At 27.2% G+C, this 19,886-nt stretch overlaps 7 protein-coding genes across 7 annotated transcripts; 3 read left to right on the forward strand and 4 right to left on the reverse strand.

Moving 5' to 3' along the window:
- Nucleotides 1-694: 694 nt before the first annotated feature.
- Nucleotides 695-1,948, reverse strand: ELE39_002782 (uncharacterized protein; the record flags this gene model as incomplete). Its single annotated transcript, XM_067345886.1, has 1 exon — nucleotides 695-1,948. One exon carries the CDS (start codon nucleotides 1,946-1,948, stop codon nucleotides 695-697), a length of 1,254 nt encoding a protein of 417 aa, XP_067201744.1.
- Nucleotides 1,949-2,781: 833 nt separating this feature from the next.
- On the forward strand, nucleotides 2,782-4,059 carry ELE39_002783 (coiled coil; the record flags this gene model as incomplete). The annotated part of the gene is made up of 1 exon (XM_067345887.1): nucleotides 2,782-4,059. One exon carries the CDS (start codon nucleotides 2,782-2,784, stop codon nucleotides 4,057-4,059), a length of 1,278 nt encoding a protein of 425 aa, XP_067201745.1.
- Nucleotides 4,060-4,114: 55 nt separating this feature from the next.
- On the reverse strand, nucleotides 4,115-4,807 carry ELE39_002784 (uncharacterized protein; the record flags this gene model as incomplete). Its single annotated transcript, XM_067345888.1, has 1 exon — nucleotides 4,115-4,807. The coding sequence occupies one exon, from the start codon at nucleotides 4,805-4,807 to the stop codon at nucleotides 4,115-4,117; it is 693 nt and encodes a 230-aa protein (XP_067201746.1).
- Nucleotides 4,808-5,894: 1,087 nt separating this feature from the next.
- On the reverse strand, nucleotides 5,895-9,107 carry ELE39_002786 (eukaryotic translation initiation factor 3; the record flags this gene model as incomplete). The annotated part of the gene is made up of 1 exon (XM_067345890.1): nucleotides 5,895-9,107. One exon carries the CDS (start codon nucleotides 9,105-9,107, stop codon nucleotides 5,895-5,897), a length of 3,213 nt encoding a protein of 1,070 aa, XP_067201748.1.
- A 936-nt stretch (nucleotides 9,108-10,043) lies between these two features.
- Nucleotides 10,044-13,055, forward strand: ELE39_002787 (PHD domains plus a SET domain and associated cysteine cluster; the record flags this gene model as incomplete). Its single annotated transcript, XM_067345891.1, has 1 exon — nucleotides 10,044-13,055. The coding sequence occupies one exon, from the start codon at nucleotides 10,044-10,046 to the stop codon at nucleotides 13,053-13,055; it is 3,012 nt and encodes a 1,003-aa protein (XP_067201749.1).
- Nucleotides 13,056-13,170: 115 nt separating this feature from the next.
- On the reverse strand, nucleotides 13,171-14,214 carry ELE39_002788 (DNA repair rad51; the record flags this gene model as incomplete). Its single annotated transcript, XM_067345892.1, has 1 exon — nucleotides 13,171-14,214. The coding sequence occupies one exon, from the start codon at nucleotides 14,212-14,214 to the stop codon at nucleotides 13,171-13,173; it is 1,044 nt and encodes a 347-aa protein (XP_067201750.1).
- A 1,377-nt stretch (nucleotides 14,215-15,591) lies between these two features.
- ELE39_002789 (uncharacterized protein) lies at nucleotides 15,592-19,833 on the forward strand (the record flags this gene model as incomplete). Its single annotated transcript, XM_067345893.1, has 1 exon — nucleotides 15,592-19,833. One exon carries the CDS (start codon nucleotides 15,592-15,594, stop codon nucleotides 19,831-19,833), a length of 4,242 nt encoding a protein of 1,413 aa, XP_067201751.1.
- Nucleotides 19,834-19,886: the final 53 nt, after the last annotated feature.

A 19,886-nucleotide genomic window follows, 5' to 3' on the forward strand; every position in this document is an offset into this window, starting at 1 on the left:
TCAAAAAAAGACAATAGCAGTGTATCAAAAAGAAAGAATCTTTTCAAAAATAAGAATAGCGATAGTAAAAAAAGGCTTTAAATAAAATAATATTTCTTCTCTTAAATTTTAATTTTTAATTATCTCTTTTTCAAATAAATAAAAAATTATATCAATATAAAAATACCACAGTTGGCGCTGGCGCCTTCTGTCTGTAACATTATAATTTGAAATGTAATTATAAACGATAAAATAAAGAATCAAATTGAATAAATAAATAAAAGAAATAAATAGAATTATTTGAAGGCGTATAATTGATTAGAAATGGCATTAAATACAGATGGTGGTAAAAAGAAACCCTTGAAACAAGCAAAAAGTGAGAAATTTGTGACAGAGGAGGATTTAGAATTCAAAAAGAAGCAAGCAGAGGAAAAAAAGAAGTTACAACAAATGAGTAAAGATCTTAAGAGCAAGAAGAAGTGATAGGTAGATTAAATTTTAAGGATTGATTTTTAACCAAAGATTAAGAAGTGAGAATAGTTGAATTAATATATAATTAAATTAATAGAGGTTTCTATAGATTTCTTTGTTAATGATGAAAACCAACGACATTGTAAATTAGTATAGGAATTAAATATTAAGATAATGCATTATTTTGCAATGTACATTTATATATTTATTTATATATTGAATTGAATTATTTGTTATTTTTTTCTCAAGTAGAATTCCAATACAAGAATCTAAAATCTCCGAGAATATTAGTGTTTAGTTGATTTCTTATTATATAATATATAGAAAGTAGAATAAATAATATGCCAGAAATTATATAAAGTATACCAAAATAAAGATTTTTTCCACCAAAAATAGTATTTTGCGAAATAACAATATGTTTCGATCCATTAAATAAATGTACGGGATATCTGTTTTTAATATGTATTTTAAGGGGTAAAATAAGCTTATTCTTCTTTGGTTTTAATTTACCATAAATTTTATTAAAAGTTGAAAATGCCGAAGATTTCATCCATACAATAAAATGAGGATTTTCAATTCTACCAGGAAAAATATCTTTTGGTAACCAATCATTAAATTCGTGATTAGCTAATTCATGCTCAGGTATATTTTTATAATTAATTCGATCAGATTTAAAAGTTATAGTGTCTAAAGAGTCGTCAATTTCTATTGGATCATTTTGGCCATCTAATATTGTAAAAGTATCATTAAAAATAGTATAAGCTGCAATACCACATGGGTAAAATATTCTTCCTTGTTTATCTTTAATAAGTGGATAGCAATCTGTTAGAATTTCTTCTTTATATATTAATTCTCCAGAAAGTTGTCTATTACTTTTACTACGAATATAAATATTATTATTTTGGTAAAAATTTCTCAACTGATAGTATATAAAAAAGTCGCCTTGTAAATATTTTATTTCATTACCATGAATCATTGAAGGATTACAATGTTGACTTTTAATTTCTACTAGCGTGTCTATAGTTTTTCCATTTCCTGGTGAATCTTCATAATTAATAATACATTCAATTGTATTGTTTGAAACAATCTGAAGATAAGCTCCAATAGTAATAAATGTGATACCCACTAATATATATATAATAATTAAATAATTTGGAGTATAGAATGGAGTCCATTTTTCAATGTTATTGTTAATAACTTTATTATTATAAATATTGAAATGATTAAGCTCATTTCTTTCTCTTTCTTTTTTCATACTAATTATTGAATGATATTCAGAATTTAATGGTACTTTGAGTTCTTCTCCAATATGCATTTCAGATGATATATTATTATTATTATTGTTACTATTCAAATTGCTTTCATAAATGTTAGAATTAGTATTTACCATAACTTCATTCAAACAAGTTTTTAATTCATTATCTATAAATATTCTTTCCTTATTAACACAAGATTTTCCCATATTATTTTTTTGCCTCAAGCTAGAATTAATTTCCATATTCATAAATAAAACAAGATTACACAAAATAATAATTATAGGAATTCCAGTAATTTATTCTTAAATTCGCCAGTCTACCCAAAAGATAACAAATGTCATCCAATATATTGTTTGGCTGATCATATATATTAAAATTTGTATGCCCCACTATAAAATCTAGTTTTATTAAATATTATTATTGATATAAATTCCTAACTTATAACATTTATTATATATAAATAAAATAATATGAATAAACGCTATTTCAGCTGGTTTTATTGTTTCCCCTTATTCAGAACTTGCCATCCTTTTCATTTAACTTATTTTAATTTTAGCTCATATACTTGAAAATTAATTATATCTTTTTTTTTTCTTTTCATTTTTAATTACACTTAATAATGAAACCGCCACACATAGTACCGCACATTGCCGCCACTTGTCAATTTTGAATTATTTTCGATATAGCACATTAAGGGTAGTGAAAAACAATAATATCAAAAGGTGAACATTTTTCTTTGTTTATTATGAAATTTACTGAGATTTCTATATATTTATTTGATTGAGTTAAATTTCTTTGGCCATTAAAAAAAATTGACAGAATTCCGAGAATATGATAATGACGTAATTATTTATTTTTCATGTGGACATAGTATATAATAATTGCATGCATAATTAATTATATGGATAAAAATGATCAAATTAATAAACAAATATTTTTTTTTATTAAAAAACAATAATAAATTAAAGAAAAAGAAAGGAGGAATAAATAAACAAAATTTGAAAAAGTTAATTTAGTATGAAAAGTATTAAAAAATTTAATGTATATTAGAGATAATTAGTGTTTAATTTCAAATATGCCAATTTTGAGAAATGAATTGCAAAAAAATAGCAACAAGATTGAAGAAGAAGCTGAGGTTTCTAGCAAATTCATTAAAGAGAAAAAAGAAAAATTAAGTTTTTTGGAGAATAATACCAGAAATGACTTTAATAATTCATTAAAGAAAATTGAAAATATATTAATAAATGCTTATAATCAAGCAAATTCAAATTATAACTCATTCTTTTATAATATTAATATGCTAACTTTGCCATGTAATAATTTAAGTGAAGAACCATCAGAAATATTACAAAGGTTGAAAATAGGAAGTGATAATCAAAGCGAACAAGATAATTTAAGAATGAAAATACTACAAGGAGTTAATACAGAATTAAATGATAGTTTAAGAATGACTTTGGATGTTGTTTTAAGAACATATAAAGAATTAGAAAAAATACAGAATAAAATTGAAGATTTAATACTAGAAAATAGAGAATTAAAAAACGAAACATTTGGCTTAAATATGTCAATACAAGAATTAAAGAATGAAAATAATAAGTTATCACGTGAAAATTTTTATCTAAATGAACAAATTAAAGAGAGAATTTCAACTTGTGATAAATATAAAAACGCTTTGAATAAATCTATAAAGACAATGAAAAAATTATATTTTGAAAACGATAAATTCAATAAAGAAATAAGTCAACTTGAAAATCAGCTAGTAGTATCTAAATTAAGAGTTGCACAACATAATGAAGAACTTGAACATATACGTACTTTACTTAAATATTATAAAAATCAAGTAAAAAGTGATTACATACTTTCTCCTGCAATTGAACAAATTATTAAAGTTGAACCTTGTAGAATTCCTTCAAATAATAAAGAAACCTTTAATAATAGTCATCAAAAAAATACCAATATTGGAAATATATTATCAAAATTATTATTTAATCATGGTTCAAGTACAAGAAATATTCATAAACATAAATCTAAAAAAATATCATTGATGCGTACAACTTCTAATAATAATTCGCCTAGATCATCATCGCCATGTTTGAAATCTCAATATGATAATAAAAAAGAAAATAATAAATATAATTCTTCATTAACTATTACAACTCCAGTTAAACTTAATAAATTATATAATGATGAGCATTCACTGCAAAGTACCGGAATTGATTATTGTAATAACGACTTATTCTTTAATAATCAAAGAATATGCAAAGAAAATTTATTTTCATCAGATGACGAAAGATTTATAGAAAATCTAATAAACAGTCCTCCATCAATCACATCTACAAAAAGTTTTAAATAGATATTCAACTAATTATTTCTAAATATATATATATATATATATTTATCACTTCATATCATTCTATTGGATATTCATCAGGTAATTGCCCTCTATTCCATGATCCAGGGCCTGCTTTCTCTACATTTAATGGTGGCACTGGTGATTTTTTAATATTTCTACTACTACTACTACTAATATTATTATTACTAGTAGAAATAGTCTTAGGACTAAGTAATTTTAAATTTCCAAATTCTTTGTGATTATTTAAATCAATTTTTTTTTGAAACTCATTTGAATCTATATTTGTTAAATTATCATAGGTACTATTCCTTTTAATCTCAATTTGATCATATCCACAATCTTGTAAATTATCAACATCTTTCATTATCTCTATATCTGCTTTAGAATCTCTACTAATATTGTTTAGTAGTAATATTGAAGAAATCTTATTTCTAAATAACTTTACATATTCAGTAACAGAATCAAAATCCCCTGAGTCTATTGCCATTAAAAGCATTTGTTTATCTGCCTGCGTTTCCAGACCAAAATCGTCCAAAATACCGCAAAATGAAGATAATAAAAATCCACATAATTCCTTCAATGAAGAAGAGGAAGGTGTTGAAGATGTGTCCTTTATTATTTGTGACTCAAATTTATTATTTCTATTGTGGTAATTATTTTCAAATGCACCAATATTGCTTTCAACCTGAAAAATATGGCGATTAAACTTGTCCTCTTCTCTTTCAATACTTAATTCTTGCTCCTCCATCATTTATATTAATCTGACTTTTTCACATATAGCGTTTCTTTTCATTTACTTTTATTTTTACAAATGCTTAATCTTAAATCCCAACTGAACTATCTCCTGTTTTAGTATGAATAGTCTTTCATTATTCTTATGTGTATTTTTTAGCTATTATTTAATACCTAAATAGAATTATTTATAAACCAAAATTTATCTCACACATATTTAACCCTCGTCCACATGTATATAAATATATTTATATATTTAATTATATTCAATTTGATTCTAGTAAATTTATGGTAACCAATGTTTCCCGCCTTTTGAAATAGAATAAGAATAAATGCACAGATCACTAATTAGAATTAAAACAATCAACTTTATACTATTAATCGAATTACAAGAAAAAAGATAAACTTTTAAATCAATAAATCAAATTAAATAAAAATGTGATTGATATTTCACCTCCATTTATTAGTATCAATATCACGTGTATCTCTTTCTCTATTACTTCTTTGATTACTTCTAGAAGAGTTACTTGGATTTCTTCCCATCGTTGATGATGATTGTTGCTGATTCTTTGATTGATCATTTGTCCCTGTTCTTCTCAGGTCTGTAAAACTAACATTCTTGTTACCACTATTCGTTCTACTGAAACTTGAATTGTTAAAAGTGGTTCCACTTTCAGTTCCTGAAGCACCGCTCAATGATGAATTTGGTACTCTTGTAAGATCACGTGTAAAATCCACTTTTGATGGACTTCCACTTCCTGAAGTTCCAGTTTTCTGTCTTGTAAATGATATACCTAAAATTTTCAAATTAAAAAAATGTAAATATTTTGAATTGGAACAAATTACGACTATTCTTATTCTTCTTTAAAATTTATATTTATGTAGATTATACCTTAAGAACTTTTATTATGCTTCAAAAGAAAAAAATAGATCAGAAATTCATTTTGTTAAAAATATTCATACTGACGTGCAAATTGGGATTATTCAATCATTTTTTTTCTGAAACATGAAAATCACTATTAATCATATAATAATGATTTCATGTTTTAGCCAGTTTATAATCATTATAAAAATAACAAATATTGAATTCTATTCATATTTAATCATATTATTAATAAAAAAAAGAAATAATAATATTTTTTCTTTTCATCTTTAAAATAGTATCCATTCCATAATTTCATATTTGCATCATTAAATATAACAAAAGCTCCCCGTGCGCGGCAAACTCCGCCTATATATTTATAGTCGTAAATTATTAACTTACCTGAAGAATTGCCATTATTTGATCTAATATTGTTCCCAAAACCTCTATTTGAATTATTATTTCCACTAACTTCACCTCTTGTGAAATTAATTGTATCACCTCTATCATTAAATCCGCTATTATTATTACCGCTACTACTATTACTTTTATAATTGGCAGCCATTAATTTAGCCTCAACTTCCTCCTCTCTTTTTCTTTGCATCTCTAATTGCCTTTGCATCTTCAGTCTTTTTTCCTCTTTTTGTCTTTTCGCTTCTTCAAGTAATCTTGCTTCTTCCTCCTCTTTCCTGGCCTCTTCTTCTTTTCTTCTTTGTTCTTCTTCGTGTAATTTCTTTTCGATAGCTTCATTACGTCTAATCTTAGCTCGGGAAATCTTAAGCTCCTTAATTTTTTTAATACATCTTAATCTCTGTACCTTTAGCTCATCCATAAGCTCTTCCTTCCTTATTTCTAATCGTTTATCTTTCCAATTATTCAAATAAGGTAAAATAGTTTTCAAAATTTCCTTTTCTTTATGTGCTTCTTTCTTAATTTCCTCAATCTTTAATAAATAACTATCTTGTAATTGCTTATGTAATTCTTTATCATTTTGAGCTATCTTATTATTCCATTCAATAATTAATGGAATCTCCTCTAATCTATATGCTCTAGCTAAGTGATCCAATCTTTTAGCCTCCTGTTTTCTTTGTTTAATTCTTTCTTGTCTCTCAAAGTTACATTGCTCTTCTTGTAACCTTTCTAAATCATCATATAATATCCTCCCTTCTAATAAATCCTCCAATGTTATTTCATCTAAAAGTTTTCCTTTTAATACTATTTTATTTGAATTAGTATTCTTAAATGCCAATTTCTTGATTGTTTCTAGCATCATTCTACAGGCTTCAATCTTATTCTTCTTAATCTCCTCTAATTGTCTTGCCTCTTCTCTTCTTTTTCTATCCTCTTCTCTCTTTTGTATCTCCAATAACTCCTCTTGTGCTTTTGCTTCTTTTTCCTGACGCTTTTTATCTTCCTCAACTCTTTTAAGTTCTTCAATTCTTTCTTTTCTTCTTAATTTAATTTCTTCAATACGTTTTTCCATTGAAATCATCTCAATTGGAAGACGTCTTTGTATCATTTGAGAAATCTTTGTATTTTGATTATTTAATCCAACCTTTATATTATCTTTATCTAATTTTCTTAAAAGAGTTTCCAACATAAAAGCGGAAGCTAATAATTGATTATTATATTTAGATCCTGAATTATTACCAGCATTACTTATTGCTGCTTGAATTTGTGATAATCCACTAATACTTGATCCAATATTATTTATATTCCCACCACTTTTACAACTATTATATCCCAAACATTTATCTACTGAATATATACATTTTCTTGCATAATCTATTCTCAAATTTATTATTGAGGAATTTGATAGTTGTACTAGAAGCTTTTCGGTATCGGTCCATGGTAAAAAGTCGTTCGGACATATATTCTTCAAAAACTGATCAATACAAATGGAAGAATATACTCTTGAAATTAATAAGAATAGTTTTGTTAAAATAGTTACTTTTAATGGACGTGTATATTCATTAAAATCTGGATCAATCTGCATCAAGCTTGTTAGAAAACCATTTGTACTAACACATAATTTCAAAGTATTAGATCTTCCTTCAATTACTCCATATAATTGTTGGCATACTGGTAATGATAACCCCAAAATATTCTTTGAAATTAACATACTCTTTAATATCTCTCTTGTTGGAATAAATAATGATCCTAACAATAAGGCAGCCTTCTTAACTTGATCACCTTGTGGGTAATAATCATTTGATGCTACATTTCCTGTAAAATAACGTGATTTTGAATTCAAGCTCAAATTATTTTCACTTAATGGAATTGATAATACTGCTAATACAACTGTCGAAGCCATTTTTGTTAATTCTTCTTGAGATACATTCTTTTTAAATTGTTTTAAATGCAAGAAATATTTTAAATGTGCTAAGGCATGGAAGGAATAATTCTCTGTCAATAAAAACATTTTACTTAATATGTCATAATATAGTGCAACCCATCTTAAATATGTTGGTCTTACTTTCATTGCATGTGCACTATCCATATTTTGAGAGTTGGCGCCATATTGGTTAGTGGTATGTAATGGAAGAGCAGTACCACTTAAAAAGTTATTATTTTGATTAATACCATGTAGTGTATTAATTTGATTATTCTGATTACTAGAGATAAATGATGTATTTGGAGCAAAAGAATTTCCAATAAGAGGATCAAATTGGAAGATTCCAAGATGGAAGATTTCTTCTGCTGTAGTGAAGCATTCATTCCATAATGACAACTTTGCTGCACCTCTGAGTTGTACGATTCTTGTTTCTAGATGGCATTCTGGTCTAAGCATAACTTCGATTTCGGGTCGGTGACGATTTGAAACTAAAAGTTGATAGTGAGTTCTAAGTAATTCACATAGTGTTTTGAATTCGCTGGCTCTATTGTGTTGCCAACAAAATTCCAATGCTCTTTGTGCGGTTTCATGGTATATTCTCTCTAATTTAGGAGTAAGTCTAATGATATCTAGAATCATTTTGTAAGCCTCCCAAGTAAACCTCAAAGTTTCGTGTAATTTCTTTTCCTTAGCTCCTCTCCTCTCGATTTGTAAACTTGCTAATAATAAGCTTTCAGGTGTTTCTTCTTGCTCAAGATTTTCTTTGATTAGATTTGGGTCCATACAATCAACACATTCATTTTTTACTGATTGTAGTTGCTCTTCTGCCCTATTACGGAATTCTACAATAACCTTACCCAATGATCCAATATTAGACTGGTGAGTTACATATCTATATTGGTGAAGTCCCTCGCGTGCCATTCTTGGCTTTTGCAAGTCCACTGACAATATAATATATTGAATCATCATCAATTCTTGTGAAGAATCCCATCCATGAACTCTAAATCGTCTGTGATTTACTACTGAATGTAGTAATTGAAGAGCAGTTTCATCCTGGCCAATTGATCTAAGTTCCTCTACTCTTCTTATCGCATTTTCTGGCTTGTGAAACGTCAACATTTTGCATATAACAAAACAGTATTTTTAGTATTCTATTCGAGAGGCACGCAATAAAATTTACTCAGAATAATATTATCTCCTTGTATAAGTTTTGCTTTTTTTTTTTTATTATAAATAATTGAACCTTTATTATTAAGAAAAGTTAAGCAATTATAAAGCAAAGTCTTCCCACCACTTATTCTTTCCTAATATATTAATATTTTTACTTCCTGTACTTCTCTTACCTTATAATTTTGTTTAATACAAGATTGTTCTCTTGTTTCTTCCCTTTTTTTTTGGGGGATTATTATGTTTATTTATATGAAATTAAAAATTTTAGTTTCATTTAATATTGGCGCCAAAAGACATCAGAAATAGTAAATAATAACTCTGTCTCGTTATATATAATTAGTTATTATAATATTCAGAAAAATTTTTACATTGAAATTTGGCTTTTTATTCTCTTTTTTAAAGACTGTTCAATAGCAATATGGCCAATAAATTTCTTTATTTCCATGATTAATCTTTTTTATACCTTTGCATAGATATATCTTATATTGTTACTATACATGTTGAAAGTTGATTGAGATTAGCTAGTAGATTCTACTCTCTGAATTGATTGAAGATGTTTATTTTGACCAATAATATTCTATTACCAAGCATTAAATAATATCTAACATAATATTTCAAAACTTTGCTTCAATTTTATATATAAAAACGTTTGGCGGGCCAGTCGTAAAACTCATAATTTAACTGCGTAATTTTGTGGGAAAAAAAATAGTGAAATTATTGTTCAATTTATGTTTAGTAAAAATCAATTTTGAAATTAATCAGTTAAATACTTTCTATACGGTATTCATATTGTATTTACCCAATTTTATTTTGAAAAAGTTTGTTTTAATCTGTTAGTAAATACATGTATAAACATACTTATTTTGTCAACTAATAAAATCTGTGATGCAAGAAAAAACTGATAATGAAACAGTCATTGAAAAAAGACAAGATGAACTTTTACATACGACTTCAACAAATTGTACAATTGATGAAGCCATCCCGTCAATTTCATTTCCGTTGGACAAATGTGTGAATGAGCAACTATTTGAGAGTGACTGTTGGGATGATTATTTATCAGATTCTGAAACAGAATGTTACGATGGCTTTGGTGAAAAAGATAAATTCCATGAAATTAAACGAGTTTGGAACGACAACTTAGAAAGGTCATGCGGAGTATGTAATTATATAGAAAACTATACTGAACTCTCAAATATGATAAAATGTGAAGGTTATTGCAGGAAACCATATCATTTAAAATGTGTTGGGCTCGAAAAATTACCAAATACTCGATGGAAATGCCATAATTGTCTCAACAATCTTGTTTTTTGCAATGCTTGCAACTCGTTCAGCAATAAATCCGGCCATAACTTTCTTAAATGCTACCATCCCATATGTATGAGATTCTTCCACACTCAATGTATTCTTCGTCATCAAAATAATATTATTTGGACCTTTAATAATTCATGTGGACAAAAGTACATGGCGCCTGACATAAATGCATGTATGCACCCTGAGATTAATATAGGTGGTAATATATTGAAAAAAATATTTGGAACAGAAAATGTGGAAAAAGGAGAAGAAGAAGTAACTTTGAGTTTGTTAAATGAATTTGGGTTTAAGTTTATTTGTGATCGTCATTATTGTTCATCTTGTAGCGATTATATTAATAACAGGAAAACTTCTCAAAATGAAGCTCGAGTCGAAATTTCGAGGAAAAAAAAAAGTATATTTAAATTGGATGATCCTGATGATTTGTTTTACTGTATTAAGTGCAATTCAGGATACCACGTTCACTGTCTCCATCCTGATTCTATTAAATTAATAAACGGGGTATGTATTTGTTATAAACATATACACGACCAAAGTGATATGATTTTGGGTAGGTATGATATTAAAGATGAAATTGAGTGCAAGTTAAAGACACAACTAAAAAATTATTTTAAGTTAAACTATGGAAGGAAGTTAAATAATGAATTAAAATTGGCCTTGATTGAAAAAATAGTTAATCATTTGGAATCTTCAGAATTTAAGCTTAATTCACTACCATACGAACTTCCTGGTCAGTCAAAAGACTGGCTATATATTGAAGTAGAAAATCTAATTAGTGAAAACAGTCTAAAAGATGTAAATCAAAAGAATATAAATTCTTTGCAAAACTATGGATTTACACATATAAAAAGAAATATCTATATTGAAGATATAAATGAATCCCAAGATGGAAAATTTGAGATATTATCAGATACTGATCATTCAGAGGGTAAAAAAAAACAAAGAGAAAAAATTCCCAAAAATAATCAAAAAATAAAGAAAAAAATATCCAAATTAAATAAAAAAGATAAGATATTTAATGAAAAATGTATTTGCAGAACAATTTGTGAAAAGGATACCTGTCAGAATGCTGCAATGTACATTGAATGTAATTCAAATATATGTGGGTTGGAAGAAGGACTTCAGAAAAAAAACTGTATGAATAGAATATTTAATAGTAATAATAATAAATTCTTAGATAATCAAAAAAAAATCATATTAAAGAATTTAAAAGTAATAGATACTGGAGAAAAGGGATTAGGCGTTACTACCAATATGACTATTCCAAAAGATACTTTTATTATTGAATATGTTGGGGAAGTATTAACAAGAGAAAATTATTTAAAAAGAGTTGAGAAATATAAGAAAAGAGAACTAGAATCAAGAAAAAATTCTGTAATATTGAATTATGATCAAGAAAACTATGATTTTAATGAAGATTTTGTCTTGGCAAAAGATACAAGAGAAAGACATTGGTACTGTATGGAGATTGGAAATGATTATATTATTGACAGTACAAATAAAGGAAACTTGAGTAGATTAATTAATCATAGTTGTGATCCAAATTGTATTGCACAAAAATGGTTAGTAGGAAATGAATGTAGAGTTGGTATTTTCTCAAAAAGAGAAATTATGCCAAATGAGGAACTTACTTATGATTATTCATTCACAGCTTTTGATATTGGTTTTAAATGTAAATGTAATTCTCCTTCTTGTAAGGGAAGAATTGGAATAGAAAACTTTAAAGAACTTAATCAGGAACTAATTAAGAGAAGAAACTTATGTATGAAAAGTACCATGCTAAATTCCTTCACAAGTTTAAATAAATCATTATTTAGTAATCCTATTTTTTTAGAACTGGATGAAATCTTTACATCAAGATTTGACTACAAAAATGATAATCAAGCCTTTTACTATAAGGCAAAAAATTATAGCGATAAAATTAATAAATATAATGATCTATTACATGAACATGTTATTAATGGAATTCAAATCTATCCATATGATTTCAAATTCAGAAATTCCTTATATGGCTATACAAGCCTTTTATTTTTTGATTCTCCTGATATTATTTCAAATTGGTATTTTAGAAAATCAAAAAATGTTGTATTAATGAATAAGCCATGGATTATTCTTCCTTTTGCATTTAATTCAAGAGAATTTACTTACTTAAAATATCCATTTAAAATGAATTATCTAAAAAAGCAAATATGTAAACGTTTAACGATTCATTTGGATCAAAAAAATTCAAATTTAAGTAATAATTCAATTTTCTGGCATTTATTTGATTTAGGAATTGGTAGTGATGAATGTTGTAATATTTGTAATAATCCAGGTACCTTAATTACCTGTGACTATTGTTATGATTCATTTCATAAATATTGCCTATATAATAATGAAATTCCAAATAATTTGAAAAGATCACGGCTTTCTTACAATTATAATAAGGTAGAAGAGAAGGTAAAATGCAGAAATTGTGTGGAAAATGAATTTTTATCAGTTTATTGGCTTAAGACTACCTATAAACGAAGAAGGCACAACTACTTTTTAAAACATAAAGTACGTTCTATTCCATCATATATTAATAGGATAAATCCTTTTATATAATTTTTTTTTTAAATCACAAATTTGAATTAATTCCTGGGTCCAAACTCGAGTTGTTTAATTAATTATTTAACATTGAAATCGTGGCTTTCTCATGCTTTTCACTAACGTTATTGAATTACTTTTCATCTTTAGGGTCGTTAATACCTCCTTCTGTGATAGAAAAGGTGGCGTCCCCTTCAGGTAGATTTGGAGAATCGTAAATTTTGCAAATTCTTGTTTCACCTCTTCCTTTTTTGAGGAATAGCCTAGTTTGTGAAGCGTGAGCAATAATATTACCTCCAATAGGTACTTTGTCATTTTGGAACATGGCTGCCATTGCGTCTACTTTTGACATTACTTGATTAGTGATAACAACCGCAACACCAAAAGTATCTGCAATTTTTTGAAGTGCTCTAAGAAACTGTCCCAAATGGCTTTGTCTAGTTGCCAATTCTCCTCTTCCATTATATTCTGATCTATAAAGTGCAGTTGCACTATCAACGATCATTAATGCAAATCTGGATTCTGTCATCATAGCTACAGCTGATTGCAATAAATCCATCTGATGTTCAGTATTAAATCCCCTAGCATATGCAATATTATCTAAACAGTCTGAAGCATTCAAATTAAATCTATCAGCAATTTGAACAATTCTCTCAGGTCTAAAAGTACCCTCGGTGTCAATCCATAAACACTTTCCTTCACCTCCTTTATGTTCAACAGGAAGCTGACAAGTTACTGCAAGAGTATGGCATAATTGAGTCTTTCCTGTTCTAAATTCACCAAAAATTTCTGTAATACTTCCTGTTTCTATTCCACCTTGTAAAAGTCTATCTAGTTGGCTAGAACCTGTTGTAAATTTGATCAGATTAGTTCTAGCTTCTAAATATTCGGCTCCACTGCAAAATCCCATTGCCACTAATTCTTTACATGCGGATTTTATTTTATCACATTTCTGCTCGCTAATTCCTTTAACTGATAACAAAGCTTTTTTTGGGGCATAAGCAAGGCATTCTATTGTATGGTATCCATTTTCACGAAGTATTTCTAAATCCCTCTTTGTTAGTCCACTTGGAAGAAGATGTTCCAGCTTTAATGGCCCATTATAGACTGTTTCATTTAAATTATTTTGATTTTCACTATTTTCATTAACTACTTCGTTTGAGTTTACTGTAGACATAATTTAAAATTAATTTGTATTAGTTTAACTTTAATTCTTTTTTTCTCGTATTTAATTAAACTAGAAAAAAGTCACTAGTATATTTTGCCTTATATATTTCACTTGATTAAAGAAATTGTTATAAAATCCGATATTTTAATTCACTTTTGTTTGCTTAAAGCTTCTTTTCGAATGACAATATTGTTTACCAGCTCTAATTTATTGACTCAATGTTGGCTTCTAAATAAACAATGGTGATTTTTGATTGCTTGAAAACTAACAATATTATTGATAAAATTTTTCTTTCCTCCAATTTAATTAATTTATATTTACTTAAAAACCTGTTAGACGATAAATTATACAAATATTATGTATGGCGCCAAATTTCCCCACATGTGGTCTCACATGCACCGGTATAGGGAATATTGCAATGATGCATGTGGATAATTTTTAAAATGATGTAATAATTTTAAGAAAAAAAATTTGTTCAATAATTAGAATTTAAATAGGCTAAAAAAATGCTTCATTATTTTTTTTGAAGAATTTATTTATTTAAAAAAGAATTGTAATTCTTTGAATATAATACAATAAAGGTACTTTTATAATTAAGAAAAAAGTTAGAACATTGGATGATTATGGAAAAAACATATTTGAAAGACTTTTCTTTTGAAAGAAAAATAAAGCTTGCAGAAGAAGAAAAAGATTACGATTACTCAAATATTATAACTTTTATAGCAAATATCAAAAAAAAATCAGCTCTGCTCTCAAAGCATGTGGCGCCCATTATATTTTGATAAATATGCACAGATAATGCACTTCATATAAAGATATACATAAATTGTAAATATCCAATGCACTTTATGTGAGGAGAAAATATAATATTTATTATTTACAGTGAGGTACTTAAATAATAATTAAATACGAGGATAAATGATCTAAATATCTACGTACTTATTATTTGATCTCGTAAACGGGGAAAAATAAATAAAAAAAATATATATAGAGGTGTACTGATAAAGTTAATGAGCCAAAGGAGGAAGATTGAGGATTGGAAAGAAAGGAAATATTAAAAATTAGGAGAGTTTGCAACAAATAAAGATTGTTGTAGAAATACCCACAAATTTAATTCAAGTAAATCAAATAAAATAAAAAAAAAGTAGTTGCTAATCTATATATATGTTAAAAGGCAGCTTGCACTGAAAGAGTTTGAATAAATCTTTTATTGAATGTTGAGATCAAATAAATAAAAAAACTGAAAATTTAAATTATACATGTATTTTTCGATAAATGGTTACTAAATTTAACCTACAGCTTTGGTAAGCTATATTTCACAATAAAACAAAATTTTTTTAAAAAAAGGATAAAATAAAATAAAGGAAAACTAGATTAAAGAAAGTAATGGAGACAGTCTTGGACGATATAAACCATGAAAAAATTACAGAGAAAGTAATTATTTTGAATGGGGGTAATAACAAAGAATTTAATGGATCAATTGAAACTAATAATATTTATAACTATAATGACCAGCTTCCAAAAGGAAATTATGATGAAATAATTTCAAGACATTACTCAGTAAACGGTAATGTAAATATTACTAATAATGTTTTGCATCCACAATATAAAAATAATAAAAATGATGTTATTGAGAATTATTTATCTAGTTACTGTAATGGGGAAAGTATGAACTTGAATTATAATTTAAATCAAAATCAAAATTCTAATATTGAGACTAGCATTTATAGTGGGAAAGTAGTTTGTAACCATTGCAGTTATCCAGTGAATAAAGGTAATAATATTTCAAGTAAAGATGGGAGGATTTGTAATTGTATGGTTAATGAGAATCTATTGATATACTATAACGAAAAAGGAGTGCAAAATAAAGGAAATCAGATAAATAATGGCTGTCATGAAAGCATTACAGATTCAGAAAACTTAATAGGAGCGTTATCGCCACAATCTATAGTAACTTCAATGTCTTTAACAACGACTCCAATGTATTCTACAGGGATGAATAAAGATATTATTACTGTAAGAAAAGATGAGGAAAATATTTCAGACATAAATGGGAGCTTTATTCTAGGCAATACTCAATCAAGTGAACCGGAAAAAAATCAAAATTTCAAAGGAATAAACTCAAATTCATCATCAACATCAAATGCATTAAATTTAAATGCAAAAGCAGGGATTTTAAATAATATTATTGTAAATGGACCGGGTAGTATTAATAATAATAATAATAACAGTAATAATACAAGTTTAAATACTAATAACAGTAGTAATAATAATAATTTGGGGAATTCTGTATGTAACTACACAAATACAGGAGTTAGTGTTGGGAATATAATTCAAAATAGCTCATTATTATTATCAGGATATCTCAGTGGTACACCAGCACAATCAAATAGTAGGAAAATATTAGCAAGAGTAAGAGAATTATGGCTGAGTAATATAGTAGAGGGCTTGCCTAGAAAGATTGCTGCGTTTATATTACAACGGCATGGAAATCAAATTCCATACGATAGGCAATTCTGGTCGTATGCTTATAAAACGGGAAGGCTGCATCCAGCAGAAGAACAAGTACAAAGACAATTAAATGAGGGAGTGCAATGTTTAAATAGATTTATTCAACAACTTATTAAGTCCTGTAATATTATGAGAGATCATATGTTGAGAAAACAGACCAATTCACTTAAGTATAGTGGAAGAAGATCCAGTGGGGCAAGAGGTTACTACAATCGCCGTATTCCTGGGAGAATAAATAATCATATGATGATTAGTAATTCAAATATTAATAATAATGGAATTGAAAGTATTGAAATGAATAGAAAAGAAATAAAGTACAACACAAGTATTGGTGAAATTGGAATGAAAAATTGTACAATGCCAATATTACCTAGAATAAATGGTGGAGTAATTGGGGAAATTCCTAATGGAGATGAAATTGATGAGGCAGAAATATCAGGATTTATGAATGGAGGCATGGGAATGACGGGAGAAGGTATGATAGCAGTAGGAGAACAAAATATATTGTTATTAGATAATACATTAGATTTAAATCATGGTAAATCTAAAAATTTAGAAAACAGAACAAATGATGGTATACCATTGTTAGTAAATGAAAGAAGAAAGAATGAAATATTGGATAATCATCTATTATTAGGTATGAATTGTAATAACAATGCAGGTAACAATAACATTATTCATGATGAAAGTAATATTGATAATAGTTTGACATTAGATATAGATGGAGAAAGCTGTAGTAATAGAATTGGGGAAAGTATAGGAAATATTAGTAATATTTCTGGTAGTAATAATAACACTGGAAATGGTAATTTATTGGTGGATTACACTGAAGTAATGGAGGAAGTAGATGATGATGATGATGGTCAGATTGCTGAGATTCCATTGGATTTAACAGATGAATATTTAGCAAAATGGTTAGATGGAAAGAATGCATTAATCATTCGAAAGTTGGTGAATGGTGATAAGGATGTGCAAACTATAGACTTACCAACATGTTTAAATAGTGATAATTTATATAGAGCATTAAGATTTGGTGGATTATTAGTTAGAATACCACCATATAATCAAAAAAGTTATGAACACTTTAATTTATTATCACCAGGAAGAGGGGATACAAGACATACTCAATTGGTAATACCAGATGGAGAGAGAGATATTGATGTCAAAAAAAGTAGAACATCTTTAGCACTTCCAGAATTTCTTGTTGAGGATATCCCGTTACCAAAAGTTTGTGTTTTTCAGATTGAAGCTAAGCTGGAATTATTATTATTATATAGAGGATGTTCTTCAAAAAGACCACACACAAAAAGAGGTCGTAGTACAGCTAATATATTAAATTCATCTAATCCACCCATTAACTTAAATACTGCTAATCATAACAATAATAATGGTACTGGTACTTCTACTACTGCTAATACTAACACTACTACTACTACTACTACTACTACTACTAATACTACTACTACTACTACTGCTTGTGGTAGTAGTATTAATAATAATCCAGCTATTCATCCAAATATTAATATGACAATTCCTATTGCAAATTCCGTAGTGAATCATATTTCGTCCATTGGCAGTTCACATAATAATAATAATAATAATAATATTAGTGCTAATAATATTGGTGAATCTAATAGTAATACAAGCAGCAATAATTATATTAATAATAACAGCATACTGAACTCTAATGGATCATCATTGTTAGTATCCGAAAAAAACGGATTGAATACAGTAGTCAATTCTGGAATTTCAAATGATGAAGGCAATATTAATCTTATGGATCATTTGGCACAATCTCAAATGATTCTAAATAAGTTAATAGAGAGTGGCCATAGTATTAATGATGTATTTTGCAATCATAATATAATTGAAAGAAATGCAAATATTGATAGTAATACACAATTAGTAAACGGCCAGATTTCTATGAATATGATTAATGAAAGTGAGTTATTTTCCAGAATGAACTCTTTAAATAATAATAATAATAATAATACAAGTATTGATACAAATTCTACCACTACAGATACAAGTATTATTAATGGCAATAGTAATGGAGTAAACATAAATAGAGGTGATGCGAGTATTAATAGTGGAATTAGTAATAATAATAATAATAATAACAGTAATAGTATAGCAATACATCAAATTCATCAAGAAGATATTTTATTGGGAGGAGGAGGAGATGTTATCTCAGAGATAAACAGCTGCAACTATTCAACTTCAAATATAAATTCAGCTTTGATCGAGGATTTACAAAAACATTTCCATTCGAATAACACTAGTAACAGTAATGTTGGAGGATATTCGTTATCTTCTGGGAATATAAGAATGAATAGTATGGTAAATAATTGTAGAAAAATTATGGGCTATAATAATCAAAGTATTAATAACAATAATAATTCAACTCCAACTCCATCTCCATCTACAACAGCATCAACAAATTATTCAGAGAATTTATTATATGGTTTACAGAAGAAATCCAATAAGAATAATGATTCTTTTTACTATTATATTGATGGAGCAGCGGAAAATAGGGAGAATATTAATCCAAATAAACTAAATTCTAGTAATAGTAATAGTAATAATTCTGGCACTGGTACTGATAAAGGTAACGGATGTCATAGTAATAATGCAAATGTAATGCATCCATTGCCTTCAGTGTGTTGTTATATTTCAAATACGAACAATTCCTGTATTAGTGAAGAAGAACAGAATTTGAATTGTTTATATCATACTCATAATAATCAATCTTCAGGTAATATAAGTGACATTCAATATAAAAGTCAGATGGCATTAACTAGTAATAATGAAAATTCATTAAATAATTCAAATTTAATGCTTTCTGGTATAAATGAAACTCGTTCAAATAATGATAAAAAAAGTAACAGACCATATATTGATGAAATGGACTATTTTAACAGTGTGTTTAGCGAATTTAATGGTAATAATATTAAGAATACAAGTAATATTAGTATTGGAGGAATATTAGGTATTGAAAATAATAATAATAATAACAGTAATCACAATCATAGTCAAAATAGTGTTTCAGTTGGTAATAATACTCATACAAGTGAAATACAACATCCATGTTTGAATTGGAGGGTTAATATGAACTAAAAATAAATATAAATAAGAAATTAAAGATAAATATTGATTATATGATCATTTCT

Source organism: Cryptosporidium sp. chipmunk genotype I, assembly GCF_004936735.1.
Source record: "Cryptosporidium sp. chipmunk genotype I strain 37763 chromosome Unknown contig_31, whole genome shotgun sequence".
NCBI lineage: Eukaryota > Apicomplexa > Conoidasida > Eucoccidiorida > Cryptosporidiidae > Cryptosporidium > Cryptosporidium sp. chipmunk genotype I.